Here is a 26,810-nt window from a genome sequence, read left to right on the forward strand (position 1 = left end):
TAACAACTGAGAGTAATGCATGGAACGCCAAACCTACATTAAATAATTATACCAGAATAATACTGAGCTAGAATCTGATAGGTACCTTTGGCAGTTACAAATATTATAGTGTACTGAACTGATAAGGCTCAGCAAGAGAAAAATGCATCTAAGCAGCTTTTTCTTGATTCTAACACACATACAGGCTTAGGGTAATTTGTCGTGCCAATTAACTTACCAACCCACATGTGAAAAGAAACCCAAGTGGTCACCTACTCCATACAGGTGGTATCAGAGCAATATTAAGTTGTAATTGGGGCACTGTGGAAAGCTGGAATGGGACAAATCCCTGACCATGCCAACACCTCTGGAGAGATTAAACCACCATGCTCTGCAATAGTTCCACTTGTGATTATTAATGACTTCGTCAAACTTGGATTGTCTGACAAAAGTTGGCTATGGTATAAAAACAAAGAGCATGATGCCAGTCCCATTCGTACCTTTACAGCAGGGATGAGCAAAGGAATGATTTTATTTTGATTTACTACAATTATTTTTACTTTTTTTTAGAGATACAGCACAGTAACAGGCTCAACCAGTCCAGTGAGCCTTTACTGCCCAATTATATCCATATGATCAATTAAACTACTAACCCGTATGTCTTTGGAATGTGGGTAAAAACCACAGCGCCCAGAGGAAACCCTTGCAGTTGTAGGGAAAACGTACAAACTCTTTAGAGACACCGCTGGAGTTGTCGCTGGCACTGTACTGCCATTATACTAACTGCTGCGTTATTGTGCCATGGTGTAATTATTTTAAAATGCCGTTTCCCATTTATCCTGTCCATCCCTCATTAACTTAAACACATCTGTTATATTGACACATATTCCATGCCACTGTAAGACTCTTTTGAAAAGTACTTTCAAATGCCCACTTTTAAAATTTTTTTTTCTCTATTTCTACTAAACATCTTGTGAATCAGCCACTACCCACTCTAAAAACTTAATGTTCTTTCTATTGTGTGGAGTCCAATGCAATGGCAGATGATCAGAACGATCATCTCGCCTGATGGTGCTAATGGGTGTTCAAGGTGAAGAGCTGTTTTAATTGATAGATGTATACTCCATCGTTTAACTACTAAGGAAAGGTAATTTCCTTTCATTAGAAATTTCCTTTGCATTAAATAGCTGATCAGGTTTCAGAAGGGACAAAATATCTGGACCAACAAACCATCTGCTGGAGGAACTCAGTAGGTAGAGCAACGTCTGTTAGCCAAGAGATTGGAGCTGTTTCGGGTCAAAACCCTGTATCAGAGAAAAAAATGTCTGTTTTGATTGAGTGACAGTACCACCAGCAATGTAGCATCTCCTCAGTAGTACACGGGGTGTCAATCTGGATATTTTGCGTTCAAATCTTTTGTGGTGCTTAACCCACGAACTTCTCAATCAGAGATGAATGATGCATCACTGTGATTCAACTGAAAGTGAGATGGGAGTACTTGACAGCTCCTCCTACTGGAATCGTGCTTATTTATTTGAAGGCTTCAAAATAAAGCAATTTAATGACATATCAGTTATCACGTCACTAAAGTGTAAACTAATCCATTGTTAAGAAGAGGAGTGGATACCAGTATGCATCTCTGTTCATTTCAAAAATGGGAGGGGGGGAATTCATCATTAAAATTCTTTTCAAGTATGTTACAAATTAAAGAGAAATGAGAGTGGATATAGGACTGCTAGAAAATGAGGCAGGAGAAATAATAATGGGGGACAAGGAGATGGCTGATGAACTAAATGAGTATTTTGCATCAGTCTTCACTGTGGAAAAACACTAGCAATATGCCTGATGTTGTAATGTGTGAAGGAAGAGAAGTGGGTGCAGTTACCATTACAAGAGAGAACGTGATCAAAAACTGCATTCTAGGGTTCTGAAAGAGGTAGATTATGGTGGCATTAGAAATAATCTTTCAGAAATCAATGGACTCTGGCATGGTGCCAAAGGAGAAAGACAGCAGAAAGGAAATTATAGACCAGTTAGCCTGGCTTCAGTGGTTGGGATGATGTTAAAAGTCAATTGTTAAGGATGAGGTGATGAAGTACTTGGTGACATAGGACAAGATAAGACAAAGTCAGCATGGTTTTCTTCAGGGTACATCCCGCCTGACGAACCTGTTGGAATTCTTTGAGGAGATTACAAGTAGGATAGATAAAGGGGATGCAGTGAATGTTGTATATTTGGACTTTCAGAAGACCTTTGACAAGGTGCCACACATAAGGCTGCTTATCAAGTTAAGAGCCCATGGTATTACAGAAAAGTTACTAACATGGCTAGAGCATTGGCTGATTGGTAGGAGGTAGCGAGTGGGAATAAAAGGATCCTTTTCTGATTGGCTGCCAGTAACTAGTGCTTTTCTGTGGGGTTGGTGTTGGGACCACTTGTTTTTTACACTGTATAAATGATTTAGATGATGGAATAGATGGCCTTCTTGCCAAGTTTGCAGATGATACGAAGATTGGTGGAGGGGCAGGTAGTGTTGAGGAAACAGGTAGGCTGCAGAAGAACTTAAATAAGGAGAATGGGCAAGAAAGTGGCAAAAGAAATACGATGTCAGAAAATGTAGGATCATGTACTTTGGTAGTAGAAATAAATGTGTGGACTATTTTCTAAATAGGGAGAAAATCCAAAAATCTGAGATGCAAAAGGACTTGGGCGTCCTTGTGCAGAACACCCTGAAGGTTAACTTGCAGGTTGAGTCGGTGGTGAGGAAGGCAAATGCCATGTTAGCATTCATTTCAAGAGATCCCAGAATACAAGAGCAAGGATGTGATACTGAGGCTCTATAAGGCACTGGTGAGGCCTCACCTTGAGTATTGTGAACAGTTTTGGGCCCCTCATCTTAGAAAAGATGTGCTGGCATTGTTGAGGGTCCAGAGAAGGTTCACATAGATGATTCCAGGAATGAAAGGGTTATCATACAAGGCAAGTTTGATGGCTCCGTGTCTGTATTCACTGGAATTCAGAAGGATGAAGGGGGATCTCATTGAAATCTTTTGAATGTTGAAAGGCCTAGACAGAGTATATGTGGAAAGGATGTTTCCCATGGTGAGAGAGTCTAGGATAAGAGGGCACACCCTCATCATAGAGGGGCGCCCTTTCAAAACAGATATGTGGAGAAATTTCTTTAGCCAAAGGATGGTGAATAGTGAAATTTGTTGCCACATGTATATATGGAGGCCAGGTTGTTTGGAGTACTTAAGGCAGAGATTGATAGGTTCTTGATTGGACATAGTATCAAAGGTTACGGGGAGAAGGCCAGGATTTGGGGTTGAGGAGTAGAAGAAAAAAGGATCAGCCATTATTGAATGGCAGAGCAGACTTGATGGGCCAGATGGCCTAATTCTGCTCCTATGTCTTATGGTCTTACGGTCTTTATAATGCAGTATGCTTATATTTTAGAGAATGAAAGTAAACTTCCAAGAAGGTGTTGCAAATGGACTTATAGCTATGATCAATATCACCAGGTTCCCAGCCAATATTGCAATAACCCTCAATAGTGCAATACATTCAATAGCATTACCACTGCCGAGTCACCCACTATCAATATCCAGGGGACCAAAAGTTTAAATCGATGACAAAAAATACCATGGCACCTAGCAAAAGTAGATCGGAGGCTGTGAACCTTGAATCAAATACACCCCCCACTTCTAATCCAATTTTATAGGAATACCAGTGAGAATCTCCTGAGCAGTTGCATCACTGTCTGGTACAGGAATTGCAAGGCATCTGACCGCAAGGTCCTACAAAGGATTGCATGAACTGTTGAGAGGATCATCAGGGTCTCTCTTCCATCCATCCAAATTCAGGATCATGGCGCTTAGCATTGTCATGGATCCCTCCCATCTGTCCAACAAGCTCTTTGACCCTGACCATCAGGAAGGAGGTATCACAGCATTAGAACAATGTCTGTTAGGCTGGGACACAGTTTCTTTCTCCAGGCTGTGAGATTACTGAACTCCCTGCCACCACCCAGGTCTTATCACATATGAGGCACCAATAGCGTTATACTGTTTACTTTTAAACGTGTCATAAATACACCCTTTACTCAATGTCAGTCTTCTGGAATATACTTTATTATTCATTAATTTACATTATGTGTTACATTATGTGTTGTGTATGAGGCATATGTACTGTGTTGTGCATCTTGGTCTGGAGGAACATAGTTTGCTTAGTTATTAGGTATACCTGCTTGTTAATGCAAATATTTAATCAGCCAATCATGTGGCAGCATCTCAATGCATAAAGCATGCAGACATGGTCAAGAGGTTCAGTTCTTGTTCAGACCAAACATTAGAATGGGGAAGAAATGTGGTCTAAGTGATTGACTGTGGAATTATTGTTGAGCCAGGTGGGGTAGTTTGAGTTTCTCAGAAACTGCTGATCTTCTGGGATTTTCATGCACAACAATCTCTAGAGTTTACAGAGAATGGTGCAAAAATCATCCAGTAAGTGGTAGTTCTGTGGGCAAAAATGCCTTGTTAATGAGAGAGGTTAGAGGAGAATGGCCAGACAGTTCCAAGCTAACAGTAAGGCGTCAGTAACTCAAATGACCACATGTCACAACAGTGGTTTGCAGAAGAGCATCTCTGAATGCACAACACTTTGAACCTTAAAGTGGATGGGCTACAGCAGCAGAAGACCATGAACATACACTCAATGGCCATTTTATTAGGTACAGGAGGTATCTCATAAAATTGCCACTGAGTACAAGTTCAACAAGGCAGCCTGCCACCACTGTTTCAATGGAATTGAATGATGGGCAATAAAGGAGGAGGGAGGAGAAGATGGCAGTGCGACACAGCGCACGCGGCCATTCCGAATGATATTGTATGTGTTAACTAGGGACTGTGCACAATCCTGATTTGATGGAGACAGCCGTGAGAAGCATGGAGGAACACCTGGAGAAACTTCTGAAATGCCTGCTTCGCTGCTGCTGTTACTGTGCGATCAAGAATCTCCGGAGGGGAAGGCCGCAAATCCTCTGCCTTGCCTATTGCTTGTTGCCGGGGCTGGGGTCGAAGCGCTCGGCAGGGATGGTGCTCAGTGCTCGGTGTTGGAGAGCTGGTCGGAGGCTTGGAGTTTTTGGATGGACTCGGAGTCAGACTGTGGTTGGGTGCTTCCAGGATGCTGCATCGGCAAGTTTGCGGCGCTGGAGGTTCACCATCTGTGTGAGGTGATGGGACTTTCGAGCGACTTTGAGACTTTTTACCGTGCCCATGGTCTGTGCTTTATCAAATTATGGTATTGCTTTGCACTGTTGTAACTATATGTCATAATTATTTGTTTTTGTCAGTTTTTCAGTCAGTTTGTCTTGTGTTTCTGTGATATCATTCTGGAGAAACGTATCATTTCTTAATGCATGCATTACTAAATGACAATATAAGGGGACTGCATGTCCTCATAATCTAATCTAATCTAATCTAAAAAAAGTGGCTTTAGCAAATCCTAAAAGTGGATAAGTAAACACATTATAGTGAGGTGTGAACTATGTGTGAAACTACCGCGGGACAAGAGGAAACAGCTACCACAAAAGTGATACTATAATAGTCACAGTGACTAAATGAAAAATCACAGCTTTGAATTATTTGTTGATGCAAAGTACCAGCGTCAGATCAGGTTTAATATCACTAGCATACGTTGTGAAATTTGTTGTTTTTACAGCAGCAGTACAATGCAATACATAATATGTATTGCAGTGAGGTAAGATTCATGCATTCACTGTCCATTCAGAAATCTGAGGGGAAGAGACTTCCTGAATCATTGAATGTGTGCCTTCAGGCCCCCGTACCTCCTTCCTGATCGTAGCAATGAGAAGATGGTAGCATGTCCTGGGTGATGGGGGTTCTTAATGACAGATGCCACCTTTTTGAGGCATCACTCATTGAAGATGTCCTGGATGCTACGGAGGCTACTGCCCATGATGGAGCTCAATGAGTCCACAACTTTCTGCAGCCTCTTTCGATCATGTGCGGTTGCACCCCACCGCCATACCAGATGGTGGTGCAGCCAGTTAGAATGTCCTGCACGGTACCGCTGTAGAAATTTGTGAGTGTCTTTGACGATATACCAAATCTCCTCAAACTCCTAATGAAATATAGCTGCTGTCATTCCTTCTTTGTAACTGCATTGAAATGTTGAGCCCAGGATAGATCCTCAGAGATGTTGACACCCAGGAACTTGAAATTGTTCACTCTTTCCATTTCTGATTCGTCTATGAGGACTGTTGCGTATTCTCTCATCTTCCTTTTCTGAAGTCCACAATCAGTTCTTTGGACTTACTAATGTCCTGTGCACAGTTGTTGCTGCAACATCACCCAGCTAGCTGATCTACCTCGCTCCTATTCACCTTCTTGTCATCATCTGAAATTCTGCCAACTATAGTTGTGTTGTCAGCAAATTTATAGATGGCATTTGAGCTGTGCCCAGTCACATAGTCATGGGTGTAGACAGAGTTTAGCATTGGACTAAGCACATATCCCTGACGTGCGGCAGTGTTGATGGTCAGTGAGGTGGAGATGTTATTTCCGATCAGCACAGACTGTGATCCTCCAGTGAGGAAGTCAAGGATCTAGTTGCAGAGGGAGGTACAAAGGCCCAGGTTTTGGACTTTTTAAATAGAATTGCAGGAATGATTGTGTTAAACGCTGAGCTGTAATCAATAAACTAAGTATTAATATTGTCCAGGTGATCCAAGGCCACGTAAACAGCCAAAGAAATTGCATCCTGCTGTATGTAGACCTATTGTGGCAATGGGAAAATTGCAGTGGGTCTAGGTCCTTACTGAGCCAGGAGTTAATTCTGGCCATAACCAAGCTCTCTAAGCACTTCATCATTGTAGATGTGAGTGCTACTGGACAATAGTTATTAAGGCAGCTAATCCTTCTCTTCTAGGGCACTGGTATGATCACTTCCCTTTTGAAACAGATGGGAATTTCTGACTATAGTAATGAGAGATTCAAAATGTCCTTAACACAGCTGCCAGTTGGTTGTACAGGTTTTCAGAGCCCTAACAGGTACTCCACTGGGGCCTGTCACCTTGTAAGAATTCATCCTCTTGAAAGACAATCTGACTTCAGTGTCCAAGACAGAGATCACAGGCTCACCAGGCGTTGCAGGGATCCTCATAGCTGTAGTTTTATTTTCCTCTGCTTTCACTACTCTTTCAGTGAAACGATTCAAGATAATAACTCACTGAACAAATATTGTTACTTGTTACAATGTACAAAGGTTAAATCTTTGTACCTTGCTATGACCAACCATCAGAAATGGACTTTTGAACTATTGGAAGGTATTTCTCTTTTTCCATAAGACATAGGAGCAGAATTAGGCCATTTGGCCCATCAAATCTGCTCCACCATTGAATCATGGCTGATCCTTTCTCCCCCTCCTCAACCCCACTTCCTGGCCTTTTCCTCATAATCTTTGATGCCGTGTCCAATCAAGAACCAATCAATCTCTGCCTTAAATAACCCAATGATCTGGCCTCCACAGCTGCCTGTGGTAACAAATTCCACAAATTCACCAGCCTCTGGCTGAAGAAATTTCTCCGCACCTCTGTTTTAAATGGTGCCTCTCTATCCTGAGGCTGTACCCTCTTGTCCTAGACTCCCCCACCATGGGGAACATCCTTTCCACATCTGCTCTGTCTAGGCCTTTCAACATTGGAAAGGTTTCAAAGAGGTCCCCACCCCCATCCTTCTAAATTCCAGCGAGTACAGACCCAGAGCTATCAAACATTCCTTTTATGATAATCCTTTAATCCTCAGAATCATCCTTCTGAACATCCTCTGAACCCTCTCCAATGTCAGCACATCTTTTCTTAAACGAGGAGCCCAAAACTGTTCACAATACTCAAGGTGAGGCCTTACCAGTGCTTTATAAACCCCCAACATCACATCTCTGAAATGAATGCTAACATTGCATTTGCCTTCCTCACCATCAACTCTACCTGCAAGTTAACCTTTAAGGTGTTCTGCACAAGGACTCCCAAGTCCCTTTGCACCTGAGATTTTTTGGATTTTCTTCCCGTTTAGAAAATAGCCTGCACACATTTCTACTACCAAAGTGCATGATCATGCACTTTCCAACATTGAATTTCATTGTCCCACTTTCTTGCCCATTCTCCCAATCTGTCCTTCTGTATCCTACCTGTTTCCTCAGCACTACCTGCCCCTCCACCAATCTTCGTATCATCTGCAAACTTGGCAACAAAGCCACCTGTTCCATCATCTAAATCACTGATATACAGCATAAAAAGAAGCAGTCCAAACACAAAAATGCATCATGATTTTCTATATCTGCTCAGAGAACAACAGCATTTAAGTTAATTTGTTTACCTAAGGAGGTATTCATAATGGGGGCTGGGAAAATGGCAGAGCAATAAAACAAATATTTTAGATGTATCTTCATGGATGAGAGGCATACAGAGTTCTAAAATGTTAGGGAATCAAAAATGTAATGAAGGTCAGGAAAAGAATAGTATTAGTGGGAGCAACAAACAAACTGCTGGAGGAACTCAGTGGGTGGAGCAGCATCTGTGGGAAGAAAACCATTGTTGACATTTAGAGTTGAAACTGCATCAGGACTGATGCAGTGGGAAATAGTGTAATGGCATTGAAAGCTGATAAATTCCTACAGACTAATTTGCATCTCAGAGTATCAGAGCACATAGCTGTGGAAATAGTGGATGCATCGGTTACAGTTTTCCTGAATTCCATAGATTGTTGGGTGGTAAATGCAACTCCCCTGTTTAAACAAGGGAGGGAGCAAGAAAACACAGAAATACAGACTGTGTTAGTTTAACATATGAAATGGTGAACATTCTCGAGGCTGTTAAAAAGGATGAAATTACAGACCAGATGGAAAATATCAAAGTATTTCTGGAAGGAAAACAGAGTTTGGAAAAACTACTGGAGCTTTTAGGAACGTAACATAGAACGGGGGAAATAGTGGATGTGGTTGCTTGGAATTTTTGTGTGCCTTTTAAAAATTAAGGTACGTGGTTTTGGGGGCAAACTATTAGCATGGATTAAAGTTTGTTGACAGACAGAATACAAAGAGGAGAATAAAATATACACAAAATGCCGGAAGAACTCAGCAGGTCAGGCAGCAGTTATGCAGGAGAATAAAAAGTCACTGTTTCAGGGCAAGATCTTTATCAGGACTGAAAAGGGAGGGCGGAAACAAGAATAAGGTGGCGGGGGGTGTGGAGCTTTCTCAGGGCAGCAAGTAATAGCCAGTTAAGTAAGACACTGATCAATGAATGGAGTTTAGCTATTCACACTATATATCAATAACTTGGACAAAAAACAAAATTGAATATTTGAATATATCTGCAGCACCAAACTAGGTGAGATCATGAACTGTGAAATGGATGTAAAGACACTTTCAGGCAACTTAGATAAATTGAGCAATTGGGCAAAAGCACGGGAGATCCAGCATAATTTGATTAAATACTAAGTTAGTCTCTTTGATATTTAAATTGTGTTAGGTTGGTAAGAGATGATTTACAAAGAGATGTGAGTGCCCGTGTATGTACTCTGGTCATTGAAAGCAAAGGAACTGTCAATGCTTTAGGTTAAAAACAATGATCAGGACACAGATGCTGCTCAACCCTGTTGAGTTCCTCCAGCAGATTGCTGCTCCAGATTCCAGCATCTGTCATCTCTTCTGTTGCCATAGAAAGCAAACATGCAAATGCAGACATCAGATAAGAAATACCGTCTAGGTAGTCTCCAGCCCTTTGGTATGTAAACTCAGGTTGGAGGAGCAACACCTCATATACCGTCTAGGTAGTTTCCAGCCCCTTGGTATGAATATAGAATTCTCCAACTTCCAATAATTCCCTCCCCCTCCCTTCCCCTATCCCTATGTCACTCTGCCCCCTCTCCCAGCTGCCTATCACCCCCCACATGGTTCCGCCTCCTTCTACTACCCATTGTGTTTTCCCCTATTCTTTCTTCACCTTCCCTGCCTATCACCTCCCTGCCTCCCCTCCCCTACCCCTTTGACTTTCCGCTTACTGGTTTTTCACCTGGAACCTACCAGCCTTCTCCTCCCACCCTCCTTTATAGGGCCTCTGCCCCTTCCCCCTACAGTCCTGATGAAGGGTTCCGGCCCGAAACGTCGACCGATCTTTTCCACAGATGCTGCCTGACCTGCTGAGTTCCTCCAGTGTGTTGTGAGATAAGAAATCAGATGGTATGTTGGCCTTCATAACAAGAGGACAGAGAACGGGAGCAATTGTACAGGGTCTGTACAAGACATGAAATACTGCAGATGCTGGAATTCCAAAGCAACACAAAATGGCATTAAGAGAGTGCAGTGTAGGGTCATCATTTCTGGAATGACAAGACTGTTTTAGGAGGAAAAATTATGTGGATCAGGAATGTATTCATTAGAGTTTAGGACTGAGGTGAGATCTAATAGGAACTTACAAAATTCTTATGGGGCTAGACAGACTGGATGCAACGGAGACGTTTCTCCTATCTAGGATATCTAAAATGAGTGGACAACATAATTAACACACTTAAGATTGAGGTGAGGAGAAACTTCTTCATTGTTGAGGGCTGTAGAGACTAAGTTGCTGAATATATTTAGGAAGGAGAATGGCAGAATCCTTGACAAAATTGCATGAAGGGGTATGGTAAGAGAGCAGGAATATGGTTTTAAGTTACATAGAAACATAGAAAACCTACAGCACAATACAGGCCCTTTGGCCTACAAAGCTGTGCCGAACATGTCCTTACCTTAGAAATTACCTAGGGTTACCCATAGCCCTCTATTTTTCTAACCTCCATGTACCTATCCAGGAGTCTCTTAAAAGACCCTATCATATATGCCTCCACCACCATTGCCGGCAGCCCATTCCACACACTCATTATTCTCTGTGTAAAAAACTTACCACTTACACCTCCTCTGTACCTAAGCACCTTAAAACTGCGCCCTTTCGTGCTAGCCATTTCAGTCCTGGGAAGAAGTCTCTGACTATCCACACGATCAATGCCTCTCATCATCTTATACACCTCTATCAGGTCACCACTCCTCCTCCAAGGAGAAAAGGCTGAGTTCACCCAACCTATTCTCATAAGGCATGCTCCCCAATCCAGGCAACATCCTTGTAAATCTCCTCTGCACCTTTTCTATGGCTTCCAACTTAAAGGATAAACCATGATTGTGTTGAATCATGGAACAGGCTTGAAGGACTACTTCTACACTAGCTTTCTTTAATAATATCATGTGATAAGTCAAAGCCCTTTTGAAAGTCCAAATGTACCACATCAACTGCTTCATCCTTATCTATTCAGCAAAGGAGGAGCAAGGCATTAAAAAGGAAAAGGAAAGCAGAAAATCAGTATTCATTTCAGATAATGCCAACTAATTTGTAAAACATAATTTCTTTTTCATAATTCAATGTTGTCAGTGCTTAAACAATTGTTACTTTCAAAGGGCCCCATTACCTCTTCCTTACCAACAGATCCTATTATTTTCCCTTTTACTAAGATCACCCAAAGTGCTCCATAGTTTCCAGTTTTCTCTCTCTTTCTGTTCTTAAATAGTGCAATTGAATTTGTCATCTCCTAATCTGTAGGAACTGTTCTGAGATTAATGAAATTTCGAAATATGACAATCACTGCATCCAATACTTCCATTATCACCATCTACAAAACTAAAAGATGCACATTTTCAGATTTGGAAAATGATCCACATTTAGCACTTATTTCTTCTAATATTTATTTTCAATTAATGCTGATTTCTATGAGCTTTTCATCTAATCTAAACCTGCAGTTCACCTCTATTTCCAGATTTTTAGTGTCATGCTTTTTCTTTAAATTTCCCTGCCATTTCCTTTTTTGACAACATAACTTCATTGTATCAGTCTCCAAGACAGAAACATTAACTTTTACTTTTTTTATATTCAAGCTCTTTTTTGGGTTGTTACTCTTCTACACTCATATTCTGCTTTCCTTTATCCCCCTTTGCCAAATTCTAAAATCTTCCCAGTCCTTATACTCACTACTTTTATTTGGTTATCTGAAAAGCTTTTTAATTTGATGATATTATGTTTTATTTATTTTATCAGAACTAGTTTGACCAATTGTAAGTTTACGTCTTAAAGGATGATATATTACTTACGGTCACCACAGTGGTGTAGTGGTTAGCACGATGCTATTACAGCTCAGGGCATTCTGGAGTTCAATTCCAGCACCATTTTGTAAGCAGTCTCTGTACGTCCTCCCTGTGAAATACATGGGTTTTCTCCAAGCGCTCCGGTTTCCTCCCACGATCCAAAGACGTACCAGGTATGTTAATTGATCATTGTAAATTATCCCGTGATTAGGTTAGGGTTAATTGTAGTTTTAGGGTTGCTGGGGCAGTGTAGCTTGAAGGACTGGAAGAGGATGGATAGATGGATAACGTGCTAACCACTTTGCTTCCTTGGCACCTAAATATATACCAGATAGAATTTCATATCTAAATTTAGATAGGCAAGAAATATTTGTAAAGTAATTTTTCAAAAAAATTGTTTTCTTTTTTGTTTAAATAGAATACATGCAGTTCCTTGAACAGTGAAGCATCATTCTCATCAGAAATCACTAACACTGATCAGCACCAAAACCTTTGGAAGTTTCCAATATTAACAACAGTCTTGACCTCAAAAGAACATTACATGTACTTACATTAGATGTCCTTCTCATACACTTTTTCTGTTCAAGCTTCCATTAGGGTGTTTCACAAAAAGAATAGGTAGTATAGTCAGTATACCCTTCTCAGATAAAATACAAAGTCCCAACATGTTATTACGTATTCATATTTTGTGGGAACAAATGAACTTAATATGTGCACATTCAGACATGATGTTTTAGTTTGCCTTATTGTCAGGAAATGTGGAGGAGGTTTGACCCAAATACAGAGCAGTGGAGATGATTCATAGTGAACAATAATAACTTTAATTTAAAAAAACTGCAAAATACAAGCTACGAGGGGCTACAAAACAACACAGAACAGATACGAAACTCACAGGCAACAAGGTAGCTGAAGACTAGGAGCAACTGGCTGAGGCTGGCTGGTCCAATGAGTGAACATGGATTGTGGATGTGAGCTAGGTTTAAATAGACTCCAGGTGATGAACTAGAAACGAGTTAGCTGGGTGGCGACTGGAAGGAGCCTGCCTGTGTAGGCCTGACAGGACCCTCCCAGCACCTGACGGCCCACGAAAATCCAGATGGGTCCAGTGAAACTCCTTGATAAGCAGTGGATCTAACTGGACTGGACCTCTCCATCAGGCCTCACCCTTCCCAGCCAACCAGGTAATGCACAACTCGTTCACAAAGACATGAATCCATGAAACAGTGAACCGTGTACATTGCACCAACGTCCACCATCCTAGGTTGCAGAACTGCCCCCTCAGCTGGGTGGAGTGATCCATGGGCAACAGGTAGGTGTGATCCTGAGGGTTGGTGGCAGCTGGAGATGGTGAGTGACTGGGTTGATGTGATGGGTAATCTTACAGGAACTAATGAACCAGAATGAGAGTTTGTGGGAGTCAGTTCACAGGGACAGATCTCAGGTGGACAGCCAGACATGGTCTCCAGGCTGGAGTAGTCTGGCTGGGAGCCAGTGGCAGGTGGCCTGACAGCAGCAGGCATGGCTGGCAGCTAGGATGGCCCTCTGTGCCCTTTCCCAAGCATTCTGACATCTGCGAACCAGGGTCCTGGCAGACGAGACCAAAGCCATTGGCTCCTTCATGGGTAACAGCAGGAGTTGGTAGCCATGAAGCACCTCAAAGGGTGATGTACCCGTGGCAGAGGAGGTGGGTAAATTGTGGGACAGTTTGACCCAGAGCAGATACTTCTTCCATGTGGAAGGGTTAGAGGTGGGGAAGCATCACAGGAACTTCTGCACTTGCTCATTGGCTCTTTCTGACTGACTGTTAGTCTACAGATGACAGCCAGAGGACAAACTCATTATGATGCAGAGAAGGGAGCAGGAGGCTCACCAGAAACGGAAGATGAATTGTGGGCTCTGGTCTGACACAATGTTCTGGGGAAAGCTGTGGAGGTGAACCACATGTTGAAGAAGCAGGTCTGCCATTTCTGCGGCTGATGAAAGCTTGGGGAGGGCAATACAGTGGGTCACCTTAGAGAATCAGTCCACCATTGTCATGTTCACCATACCCCGATGGAAGATGGCAAACCTGTGATGAAATCCATGGTGATGTGGGACCACTGATGTTGAAGGACCAGCAGGGGCTGCAGAAGCCTAGAGGGCTGCTGGTTGGAGGAATTGGACTGGGCATTTTGAGGGCAGGCAGCCATGAACTGACATAAATCTGCAATCATGGTGGGCCACAAGAACCAGCATCATAGAAAATTCCGAGTCTGTAGTGCGCCCACTGGAGTGCCTCAGAGTGGACAGCTGCCGGCATGTACATGCAGTTGTCAGCTGGAGCAGGCTTGTGCCATAGGGCCTGGCAGCTCAGCTTCTCAAGGTCCCAGATGATCAGGGTGAGGATTTGGGAGGATGGAATGATGGGCTGAGGGTCGATCTCAGTTTCAACTGGGTTGAACTGTCATGACAAGGTATCCACTTTAGTGTGCTTGGAGCTGGGTCAACAGGAGCTGGAGAGGTTGGATTGCTCAAAGAGGGCCCAGCGAGCCTGACATTGGCTGAGTTGGCGGGCCTATTGAATAAATATAGGGGTTCGTTGGTCAGTCCAGATCAGGAAGGGCCTGGTGTCTCCATTAATTAATCTCTCCATTCCTCCAAGGCCCAGTTAATGGCAAGTAGCTTCCTGTCTCCTATTCCATAGTGACACTGTGTAAAGAACATAAGAAATAGGAGTAGGAGTAGGCCAACTTGCCCATCGAGCCTGCTCTGCCACTCAATAAGGTCATGGCTGATCTGGCCATGGACTCATCTCCACATATCTGCCTTTTGCCCATAACCCTTAATTCCCCTACTATGCAAAAATCTATCCAACCTTGTCTTAAACATATTTACTGAGGTAGCCTCCACTGCTTCATCAGGCAGAGAATTCCACAGATTCGCCACCCTCTGGGAAAAGCAGTTCCTCCTCATCTCCATCCTAAACCTACTCCCCTGAATCTTCAGGCTATGTGTAGAAATGAACTTGCGCGAGAAGGCACAAGGGTGTGTCTTCCCACCTGGTCCTCACAGGGAGAGCATAGACCCAGCACCCACGTCAGATGTGTCCACCTCTACCACAAAAGGTCTGGAAGGGTTCAGATGGCAGAGAATGGGATCGGTGGTGAAGCATCTCTTGAGCTTCTTGAATGCATGGTCCACAGTAGCAAACCAGGTTATTCATGAGGTAGTTGATTTAGAGAAGGAGGTGAGAGAAATGGTGATTTGGCAGTGGTTCCTGATGAAATGGCAACAGAAGTTGGAGAAGCCCAAGAAGGGCTGCAGCTGTTTGAGGAATCGTGGTCGGGACCATTCAACAACTGCATGCTATGGGTCCATTGTTATGCTTTGGGAAGAAAGGCTGTAACCCAGGAAGAAAATGAATGAGTTGTGGAACCTGCACTTTTCTAATCTGCAGCACATCTGATTTTCAAGGAAATGCGGAAGGACTGAACAGATGTGACAGACATGGTCTTGAGGGTCCTTGGAGAAGATGAGGATGTCGTTGAGGTAGATGAACACATACCTGTGTAGCATGTCTCAGAGTATCTTGTTAATGAAGGCTTAAAAATGGCTCGACTGTTGGAGAGTCTGAAAGGCATCACCAAGTATTTGTAGTGTTCTGTAGGTGTCATGAACGTTGTCTTCTACTCATCCCCTTGGTGGATGTGAATCAGGTTGTATGTGGTCCGTAGATCCAGTCTGGTGAAGAATATGGACTCCACGGAGTGTTTTAAATGTGTTATCCCATCAAGGGGATAGGGTAGCGGTTCTTAATAGTGATTTTGTTCAGTCCACGCTCGTCGACGCAAGGACAAAGTCTCTCATATTTCATTCTGACAAAGAAGAATCCTGCACTGACTGGGGACTGGAATGGTTGAATGAATCTGTGCTGTAGCGCTTTGGTCATTCATGGCTTGGGTCTCAGGCGGGGAGGGGAGAACAGATGACCATGGGGAGGGGTGGTGCCCAGGAGGAGGTTGATTGCACAGTTGTGTGGTCTATGGGGTGGCAGGGTGCTGGCCTCTCTTGTATTGAAGGCAATGACTAAGTTGTGGTATTTCTGTGGGAGTTTGGTGAGTTTGAAGTTGTCCTCCACCACCACGGATTTACGGGGTGTAGTCAGCTGAAACTGAAGGCAGACGGTTTGTAAGGTGGGTCCCCAACTCAGCAGTGAACTTGATGACCAGGCAAAGTGAGGGTTGTGAATGTAGAGCTAGGGGTAGCCCAAGATGACAAGAGTATGGGGTAAGTTGATAAGGAGGAACTGGATGGACCTGTGGTGCTCTCCGATGTTCAGGTGCACAGGACGTAAGCATGCTCTGACCATTCCAGACCCCCAAGGGACAGCATCAATTGCCGTGATACAGAAGGGGTGAGAGATAGCCTTGGTAAAAGCTGCACAGAGTCCAGTCCAGAAAGCTGCCTATGCACCGGAATACACCAGGATCTCCTGCGAGAGTAGAGTAATTGGGGCGTAGGAGAGGACAGAGCAAGTGAGTTGGGCTACAGTGCTGGAACAATAGGCCAGAGGGAGCTTATTAGATAGAAGGCCCCTCGTTTCTACCTGGTGGTGCTATTTTCCTGATGCAGTGGACATTTGATACATGGGTGATCGGCAGTCTGCATTAAGTACACAAGTTGTTGCTCCACTGATGCTCACACTCTTCGGGTTGGGGGGGGGTTTAAGAGAGTTCTCCCTAACTGAGTAAGTTCTGAGAGGTTGATGATAAGGGGCTGCAGCCTGAAGTAGTTCTGGGAACGGAACTGGGGGATCTGGCTGATGATCTGGAGGGTTGTTCCTTAAGGCGTTTGTCAATTCGGAGGGCCAGAGTGATGAGGCTTTTGAGGTTGGAGACATCTCCCAGGTGAATAGCTCATCTTTCAAGCACTCTGAAAGGCCGTGATGGTAACGGGCCAGCAGTGCTTCCATATTCTAGCCATATTCCACCATGAGGGTCCTGAATTCCACTGCATATGAGCCTGTATGCTGGAGAAGTATCCGATCCACTACCTCCTTTCCACTTCCTGGACGGTCAGAAATCGGGCATTTCTCAGTGGCAAAATCTTCATATTGGTTGCAGATAAGGGTTTTATTGTCCCAGTTAACGGCACCTGTCAGGAAATGTAGAGGAGGCTTGACCCAAGCACAGAGCAGTGGAGAAGATTCAGCGATGAATGATGACTTTAATGACAACCTGCCAAATAACAAGCCACGATGGGCCACAAAACAAGTGAGAACAGATACTTAACACAATAAGGCAACAAAGTAATTGAAGGTTGAGGCTGGCTGTTTCGAAGAGTGAACATGGACAGTGGATGAGAGCAGTGTTTAAATAGGCTGCAGGAGATGAGTGGCTGATGGTTCCTGTAGCTAGGTGGAGACCAGGAGGTGCCTGCCTGTGTAAGTCTGATACTTACCGCACATAAAATTTATGCCTATACTTCAGTGCAATATTGAAGGAGTACCACATTGTCAAAGATGCTAATTTTAGGGAAAGTTATTACACCAAGGACTTCTCTTCATGGCCTGGGCAATATTTACCTTATGACCAACATCTGGTCAATTGAATTCTCTACTCATTTGTCAGTTATTTAAAAGATGTGCATTAGTAACTAATAGTCTGCACAGATACAAACACACATACCCACATCTATGTGGAATGAACAAAGTACATTAAATACAAACGTTTGTATATTTATAATGAATAACTCATGTGATTAAGATGCCATAGGTTCTGAATGATCATTTTTTTCTGAATGTTTACTCTGATTTTATCCTAGACATCATTGCTGGCATTTATGCATGAGACAACTAACTGGTTAGTCTGTTTTCCTTTAATCTTTGTGTAATCTTATTTGAAAAATGTGGTCAAAGCACTGGGAGAATTCCCAAGCACTCTTTGAAATAGTGCAATGAAATCTCTTGCATTCATGTGGAAAAGATCACAAGATGTCTTCTGAAATAAATTATCTATCAATAATGAAACACTCTTCACTGTTTTTCTGAGACATCAGTCTGGAGACTGTGTGCTCAGTAAGTTTCAACTGAAAAGTGAGAAAACTACCACTGAGTTGGCTTTGCATAATTTTTTTATGATTTATTGATAAATAAAGTGAATCCTTTAATTCTCTATTGTTAACAAGTTAATCAAAATTAAACTTATTTTCCTCCTCAAAGTACAGTAAAAGATATAAGCGCTTTGCCATGCCAAGAATTAATTTGATAAAATAATTGCAACTCAGATTCAAAGTACATTTATTATCAAAGTATGCATGCAAAATTACAACCCTGGGATTTGTCTTCCCCACAGACAGCCACACAAAAAAAATAAAACCATGGAACCCGTACAAAAGAAAAACATCAAACCCACTCATCCCACTGCCTTAGAGACTCCAGCTCCGGAGTTTTCCCTCGGGGTTTACTCCCGAAGCCTACCTCATGCTTGGGTATAGTCGCAAGGTAGTGGAGGTTTGAGATCAAAGTTTTCCTTCTCCTAGATTAGCTGCTAACCATGGCTAATGAGCCCCATCTGCCCAAAACAGCTGGCTTTAAGACATCAGTAACCCACCTTTTACCATTTTCCTGTCAGTAGAAACAGTTCCACCAGGCTTAGCAGCTAAGCCACATGTGAAGGCCAGGAGGTGGACTTGGTTGTCAGAGGTTATTTGAAGTGCACATCATGTAATAGGTAGCGGGAGCTTGTCCCCATTACCAACCCACCAACTATAACAACCTTAATTGAAAAATCAGCTTACACAAATGCCAAGGAGATGGCTGGATGATTGAAAATGAGAAAAAAGTGCAGCTACTGGAATTCTGAAATAAAAACAGAAAATACTGGATATACGCCAGGAGATTAGACAGTGGAAAGAGTAACAGAGCTAACACTTCTGACCAAAGGCCTTTCACCAGAATTGTGGAAGTGTGAAAGTGACTTACTTGCAGAGAAGGAGGGGAAAAAGATAGCCAGGGAAGATTTCTGATTGGCTGAGGACAGGGTTTCCCAGGAAATTCCAATATTTATGGAGCCATCTGTTTGAGTTGTTATTGAGGGCAGTTAGAAAGGGAAAGAGGAAACTAACAGAAGGACATGCAAAAATTGTAAAGTACTGCTCAGAGCTGTGGCTGAAATGAAAACAAAAAGACAACAGCGGAAATGCCCAGCACATCAGCAGAGAAAAGCTGTGTTAACCTCACAGATAGATAACCTCACAGCAGAATTAGCCATTCTACTACAAGCAGAAGGAGGAAAAACAAACTCAGCTGGAAAATAAGGTTCTGTTCCACAAGTTTATGTTGGGCCCTGTATTAACAGTTTGGACAGCCACAGACAAGTTGATCAGAGTGGGAGTGGGATGGAGAATTAAAGTCGCATGCAGCTGGAAACTCAGTGTTGCCTGAGCTTACTGTACAGAAGTGCCTGCAAAATTGCCACCAAATCTGCACTCCAGTGCAGAGGAGACCACAGTGTGAACAACGAATATAATTATTTGATTGGAAGATGTGCATGTGAATCACTGCTAAATCTTTCAGGTCTCTGTGTCACTTAGGCTACGTCCACACTAGACCAGATAAATCCGTAACCGAAGCTTTATCTCTTCGTTTTGACCTTCCGTCCATACTGAAACGGCATTTTCCTCCCCCGAAAACAGAGCTTTTCTAAAACACTCTCCAGAGTGTTTAAATCTGAAAATGCTGGTTGGGCGTTGTAGTGTATATGGGGTAACCGAAGGTTTTAAAAAACACTGTCATGACGTGCCGGAACAGATGGTGGCGGCAACGCGGCATTTCATTGTTTTCTTGAGCGCAACCCCCAACACCACAACAACAATATCTGACAATAGATGTGTAACCACCTAATGTAACATTGTATGGAAATACAAGATAACACTGATGCAGACCTGTTTTATACATTTAACAAGGTGCTTTATTAATGTATTGCTTGTGCAAACATTCAATAGATGCAATTGTCACTACTTCCAAAATGTCATTTTTAAGTAGTAGCTTATGTTTGGCATAGACGTGAAAAATGTTAAGGCCAAAAAAGGAAAATTGTAAGTTTCACTTTTACTCAGGTAAAAATAAAATCACTTTTGCCCAGTAACTCATTTTATTGCACATGTTAAATACAACAAAATAATACAGAAAGACATGGCAAAAGTAAAGGCAAACAAATGAGGTAACAGCAAATTTCACTTTTGCCTAGTAACAAGCCTTATTGCATTTAGTTGTAGCTGTCGTCCCTTTCATCAGTGAAGAGACTATGGCTGTAGGAAATGTTTCCAGGGTGATCCCTCTGTGGGAGTGGGGAAGATGTTGGTGAGGCCACCCAGGGGTCTGTGTGTCCATATGTGAAGCTATTGTAGTGGCAGTGAGGCTGGTATTGTGGCAGTGAAAAGTACATGGGGTGGGGGAGAGCCATCATATTCCTCATCATTGCAAATCTCTCTGCAACAGAGTTAGTCAGTTTTTCAATGTTCGTCATCAGCCAGGTCATACTGTCTGTGAACTCTCTGTCGGTTGCCTCCATACACTCTGGTATTTGCTTTTTCAGTTTTAAGTCCTCCTGCGCGAGAGCCAACAGCTGTCCGTCGTTTGGTAATTTCCTTTTAAGTTTTTCTAGTCTGTAACTGGACAAACGTGACCAAGTATATCGTTTCCTCTTTGCTTGTTTTCTGTAGATGTGTCCTGCGCATGCCCAGTAGGAGGAGATTCGCCCAAATACCCGTTTTAATGTGGACGGAGGTATTTTCAAAAACGCCTGGTGTGGACGCCTATCGTTTTTACACGAAACCGGCGTTTTCAAAATTATCCAGTCTAGTGTGGATGTATCCTGAGTTTCCTCTTTCTTGAACTGCCATCAATAATCTATCCACAAGATGGCTTTACTAACATGGAAGAATCTGGGGAAGCCTGGCCTCATCCTATCATAGATATTCATTTTGCCCTAGGTATCCCTACCCCACACTCTCTGCAACCTAGAACTTGTTTCCTCACTTTCCCAGTTCTTATCAAAAGGTTTTGACTTTAAGTATTAAATCTGTTTCTTTTATAGATGCTGCCTAGTGCTTCCAGCTTAATGTGCTTTCATTTCAGAACCTGAATGATCTTGGTTGTTAAAAAAAAGAGTAGATTCAATTAATTTAGTGTCAATAAATTTGCAAATGTTGCATAAATAGGGCAACACCAATGCCAATCAAATCTAGTACCAGCATAAGTACAGGTTGAGCACCCCTTATCCAAAACGCACAGGGCCGGAAGTGTTTCGGATTTCAGATTTTTTCGGATCTTGTAATATATAATGAGATAGCGTAGGATCGCCATCATTTCCAGCTCTAAATTTATGTGCTACCGGTAAGCAGTCATTATCTTGCATTTGTTCATCACACATACGTACTGATGCATGTTAGATTTTCATCAGCGATGACCTTGGCAAACTCATCAATAAATTTTGTGATCAGCAGACGCTTCATCACCATAAATCTTTAAAAATTAATGCCCTGTTTTTTCTTAAATTTCTGCATCCAACCTGCTGAATATTCATGATTACAATTTCAATTTTCAGTTCAATGTGATAGACCTTTGCTTTTTTCATGATCAGCATACCATTAAGTGGCAGATATTCTCTCTGACACTGTCGAAGCCACTCATTCAATACACATTTGAGATCTTCATTTTTCACTTTATGCAGTATTTTTTCTATTTTACATTAACTTCTTTTTATTACAATGTGAGGTCACTTCTCAGACCTGTCTGTGGTGCACACAGACCTGCGCATCACCTGGGAACTTTCCCAGTACCTCGTGGAAATTTCCATTTGTGATGTCCTGTCAATGCTCAAGAAGAATTTGAATTTCAGAGGTTTTTGGATTTTGGAATTTCGGTTGAAGGGTACTCAACCTGAATAGTGAACCTCGTGGCAATGTGGAGAAAATACAGTTTACGTTCATACAGTTCATTAAATAAAGGAATTTACTCCTACCTGCATTTCTTGTTGTGTCCGCAACTTCTCTCTGACCACTTCACTTTGCAATTCCTAGCAACATACAGAAAACCAACGGTTTAATGTCATGCAGGATTAAGCTGATTATAGATTATAGATTCAAGTAGGACAGCATGGAAATGGGGCCCTTGGCCCACTATGTCTATGCTGACCTTCTTGCCCATCTGCAATAATCCCATTTGCCTGCGTTAGGACAACCTTCAAATTGAAAAAAGATCTTGTGTATTCCCGGCATTTATGATGACTAAGCTCTTCTTGGGCTACCAGCTGGGTACAGGTATCGATTTTAACTGACGTTTTGATGTCAAACGCTGCCATCTTCATCAGGAATGATGTCTGGGCATATCTAGTCCGGTGGTATTTATACCCCCATCCCTCCTGATTGGTTAGTCCACATCCAATCAGGTTTCCACTGTTTCACCTTTTTCACAATCGAACTCCAGTTCTTACTTAGAGTGAAACCTTCATCTTTGTTAAAATTCTTTTCCTCTAGTTTTATTTCAATGGCTTCCTTCACCATGCGGTCCCAAAAGCCACTGGTACAACACAGTTTTGTGCAGTCAAAGTCAATCCTATGGCCATTGTGAATGCAATGTTCTGCTACCACTGATTTCTCTGGGTAACCCAAACAGATACACCTCCTGTGCTCCTTGATGCAGGATTCCACTACGTGTCCCATCTGGCCAATTTACACTGCTCTACATTCACAGGGAATCCTGAAAATGCCAGCCAGTAACATTTCGAAATTCAAGGGTAGTCACTTGAGATTGAAGAAAGAATATCCTACAAAGGTCTGAGGAACATTTCACATTGCAAACATAATGCATGATAGCAAGGTAAATTCATTTATTATTGTCATATATACAGAGATGTTAAAATCGTTGTTGTGATATGTCTAGAGTGATAGTGTACTGAGTAGTGCTTGTCGCTCTCACTTTCAGCTTCCCAGCGCTGGCTAGCAGTCTTGCGAAAAAGAGAGCTGAATGTGTCAGTTTCTCCCTGCCAGTATGCAGCCTCTCCAACAGCAAGTCTTATGTGGTGAGACATGCAGAAACTGTGTTCAGCAAGGACCCTTCCACCCCCACCGATGACCCCTTCTCCCATCTTCAACCCTCCTCCTCTTCATGGACACCCCGCTCTGGTCTTCTGCCTGCTCTGGTTCTCTTTATTGCTAACTGCCGACGGGACATCAACTGTCTCGACTTCACCACACCTTGTTCCCATTCCAACCTTACTCCTTCCGAACGCTCTGCTCTCCACTCCCTCTGCACTAATCCTAACCTTATTATTAAAGCCGCCGATAAGGGGGGTGCTGTTGTAGTCTGGCGCGCTGACCTCTACCTTGCCGAGGCACAGCGACAACTCGCGGATACCTCCTCTTATCTACCCCTCGATCATGACCCCACTAAGGAGCACCAGGCCGTTGTCTCCCACACAATCACTGACTTTATCCGCTCAGGGGATCTCCCATCCACTGCTACCAACCTTATAGTTCCCACAACTCGCACTTCCCGTTTCTACCTCCTACCCAAGATCCACAAGCCTGCCTGTCCTGGCAGACCTATTGTCTCACCTTGCTCCTGCCCCACCGAACTCGTTTCTGCATACCTCAATACGGTTTTATCCCCCCTTGTTCAATCCCTTCCAACCTATGTTTGTGACACTTCTCACGCTCTTAAACTTTTCGATGATTTTAAGTTCCCTGGCTCCCACCGCTTTATTTTCACCATCGATGTCCAGTCCCTATATACTTCCATCCCCCATCAGGAAGGTCTCAAAGCTCTCCGCTTCTTTTTGGATTCCAGACCTAATCAGTTCCCCTCTACCACCACTCTGCTCCGTCTAGCGGAATTAGTCCTTACTCTTAATAGTTTCTCCTTTGGCTCCTCCCACTTCCTCCAAACTAAAGGTGTAGCTATGGGCACCCGCATGGGTCCGAGCTAAGCCTGCCTTTTTCTTGGCTTTGTGGAACAATCTATGTTCCGAACCTATTCTGGTATCTGTCCCCCACTTTTCCTTTGCTACATTGACGACTGCATTGGCGCTGCTTCCTGCATGCATGCTGAGCTCGTTGACTTTATTAACTTTGCCTCCAACTTTTACCCTGCCCTCAAGTTTACCTGGTCCATTTCCGACACCTCCCTCCCCCTCCTAGATCTTTCTGTCTCTATCTCTGGAGACAGCTTATCTACTGATGTCTACTATAAGCCTACTGACTCTCACAGCTATCTGGACTATTCCTCTTCTCACCCTGTCTCTTGCAAAAATGCCATCCCCTTCTCACAATTCCTCTGTCTCCGCCGCATCTGCTCTCAGGATGAGGCTTTTCATTCCAGGACCAGGGAGATGTCCTCCTTTTTTAAAGAAAGGGCTTCCCTTCCTCCACCATCAACTCTGCTCTCAAACGCATCTCCCCCATTTCACGCACATCTGATCTCACTCCACCCACTAAGAATAGGGTTCCCCTGGTCCTCACCTTACCACCCCACCAGCCTCCAGGTCCAACATATTATTCTCCGTAACTTCCGCCACCTCCAACAGGATCCCACCATTAAGCACATCTTTCCCTCCCCCTCCCCCGCTTTCCGCAAGGATCGCCCCCTACACGACTCCCTTGTCCATTCGTCCCCCCCCCCCATCCCTCCCCACTGATCTCCCTCCTAGCACTTATCCTTGTAAGAGGAACAAGTGCTACACATGCCCTTACACTTCCTCCCTTACCACCATTCAGGGCCCCAGGCAGTCCTTCCAGGTGAGACGACACTTCACCTGTGAGTCGACTGGGGTGATATACTGTGTCCGGTGCTCCCGATGTGGCCTTCTATATATTGGCGAGACCCGACGCAGACTGGAGCCGAGAGCTGGACACCTACGCTCTGTCCGTCAGAGAAAGCAGGATCTCCCAGTGGCCACACGTTTTAATTCCACATCCCATTCCCATTCTGACATGTCTATCCACGGCCTCCTCTACTGTAAAGATGAAGCCACACTCAGGTTGGAGGAGCAACACCTTACAGTCCATCTGGGTAGCCTCCAGCCTGATGGCATGAACATTGACTTCTCTAACTTCCGCTAATACCCCACCTCCCCCTCATACCCCATCCGTTATTTATATACACACATTCTTTCTCTCACTCTCCTTTTTCTCCCTCTGTCCCTCTGACTATACCCCTTGCCCATCCTCTGGGTTCCCCCCCGCCCCTTTTCCTTCTCCCTGGGCCTCCTGTCCCATGATCCTCTCATGCCCCTTTTGCCAATCACCTGTCCAGTTCTTGGCTCCATCTCTCCCCCTCCTGTCTTCTCCTATCACTTTGGATCTCCCCCTCCCCCTCCCACTTTCTAGCTCTTACTAGCTCTTTCTTCAGTTAGTCCTGACGAAGGGTCTCGGCCTGAAACATCGACTGTACCTCTTCCTAGAGATGCTGCCTGGCCTGCTGCATTCACCAGCAACTTTGATGTGTGTTGCTTGAATTTCCAGCATCTGCAGAATTCCTCGTGTTCACACAGAAACTGAACTTCTTTTGGACTCATGCTGAACTACAGAAGATGGGGAGGAGGTCTGGCCCCTGCACATGTAGCATGTAGGCCCACTGGTGTGTGGATGTGGTGCTGTAACCAGATCCTCAGCTATGGGTAAATAGCCTCACAGCCTTGTGGACAGCCTCGGGAGAGATGAAGGCTACGGGAGTTAAACCCAGACAGTAAATCTAGAGTGGAGCCATTAAGGTGGCTGGATATCATTAAACATCCTTCCGGCAGCTCCTGCAGCCAAACTGGTGCCAAACTGTATAAGCTTTCCTTTGGACTGCACTGGTGAGGCTAACAGAGGGATCTTTGCAAATGCTTTGAGAGTCTGGTCAAGGACTACATCTGAAGCATGCTACCACCCACACTGGACCCCCTACAATTCACCTACTGATACAACCAATCGACAGATGACACAATAGCTACAGCTCTACACAACGTCCTTGCACATCTGGAGAAGAGGGATGCTTAGGTGCGAGGCTTGGACTACAGTTCAACACCAGAACTCCCTCCAGGCTTGTCGCAAAAAACAAAGCAGCTGTTGTGGACTACAGGAGGAACGGAGACAGGCTCACCCCTATTGACATCAGTGGATCTGGGGTTGAGAGGGTGAACAGCTTCAAGTTCCTCGGTATCCACATCACCAAGGACCTCACTTAGTCTATACATACCAGATGTGTGATGAAAAAAGCACAGCGCCTCTTTCACCTCAGAAGGTTGAAGAAGTTATGGAATGAGTCTGGCCCCAAATCCTAAGGACCTTCTACAGGGGCACAATTGAGAGCATCCTAAATGGCTGTATCACTGCCTGGTAGAGAGCTGTACTTCCCTCAATCGCAGGACTCTGCAGAGAGTTGTGTGGACAGCCCAAGCACATCTGTGGATGTGAAGTTCCCACTATTCAGGACATTTGCAGTGATAGGTGCATAAAAAGGGCCCGAAGGATCATTAGGGACCTGAGTCACCCCAACCACAAACTGTTTCAGCTGCTACCATCCAGGAAACATTACTGCAGCATTAAAGCCAGGACCAACAGGCTCCAGGACAGCTTCTTCCACCAGGCCATCGGACTGATTAATTAACGCTGTTGTATTT

General features: G+C 43.7%; 1 protein-coding gene across 1 annotated transcript in view; it reads right to left on the reverse strand.

Annotated features, from left to right (window-relative positions):
* pde4dip (phosphodiesterase 4D interacting protein) overlaps window positions 1-26,810 on the reverse strand; it is a 239,886-nt gene that overhangs the window by 157,310 nt on the left and 55,766 nt on the right. The window contains exon 6 of the mRNA XM_072273948.1: window positions 22,170-22,223. Coding sequence (XP_072130049.1) covers window positions 22,170-22,223 — 54 coding nt within the window. The remainder of the gene's footprint in view (window positions 1-22,169; window positions 22,224-26,810) is intronic.

This window comes from Mobula birostris, chromosome 12 (genome assembly GCF_030028105.1).
Source record: "Mobula birostris isolate sMobBir1 chromosome 12, sMobBir1.hap1, whole genome shotgun sequence".
Classification (NCBI taxonomy): Eukaryota; Metazoa; Chordata; class Chondrichthyes; order Myliobatiformes; family Myliobatidae; genus Mobula; species Mobula birostris.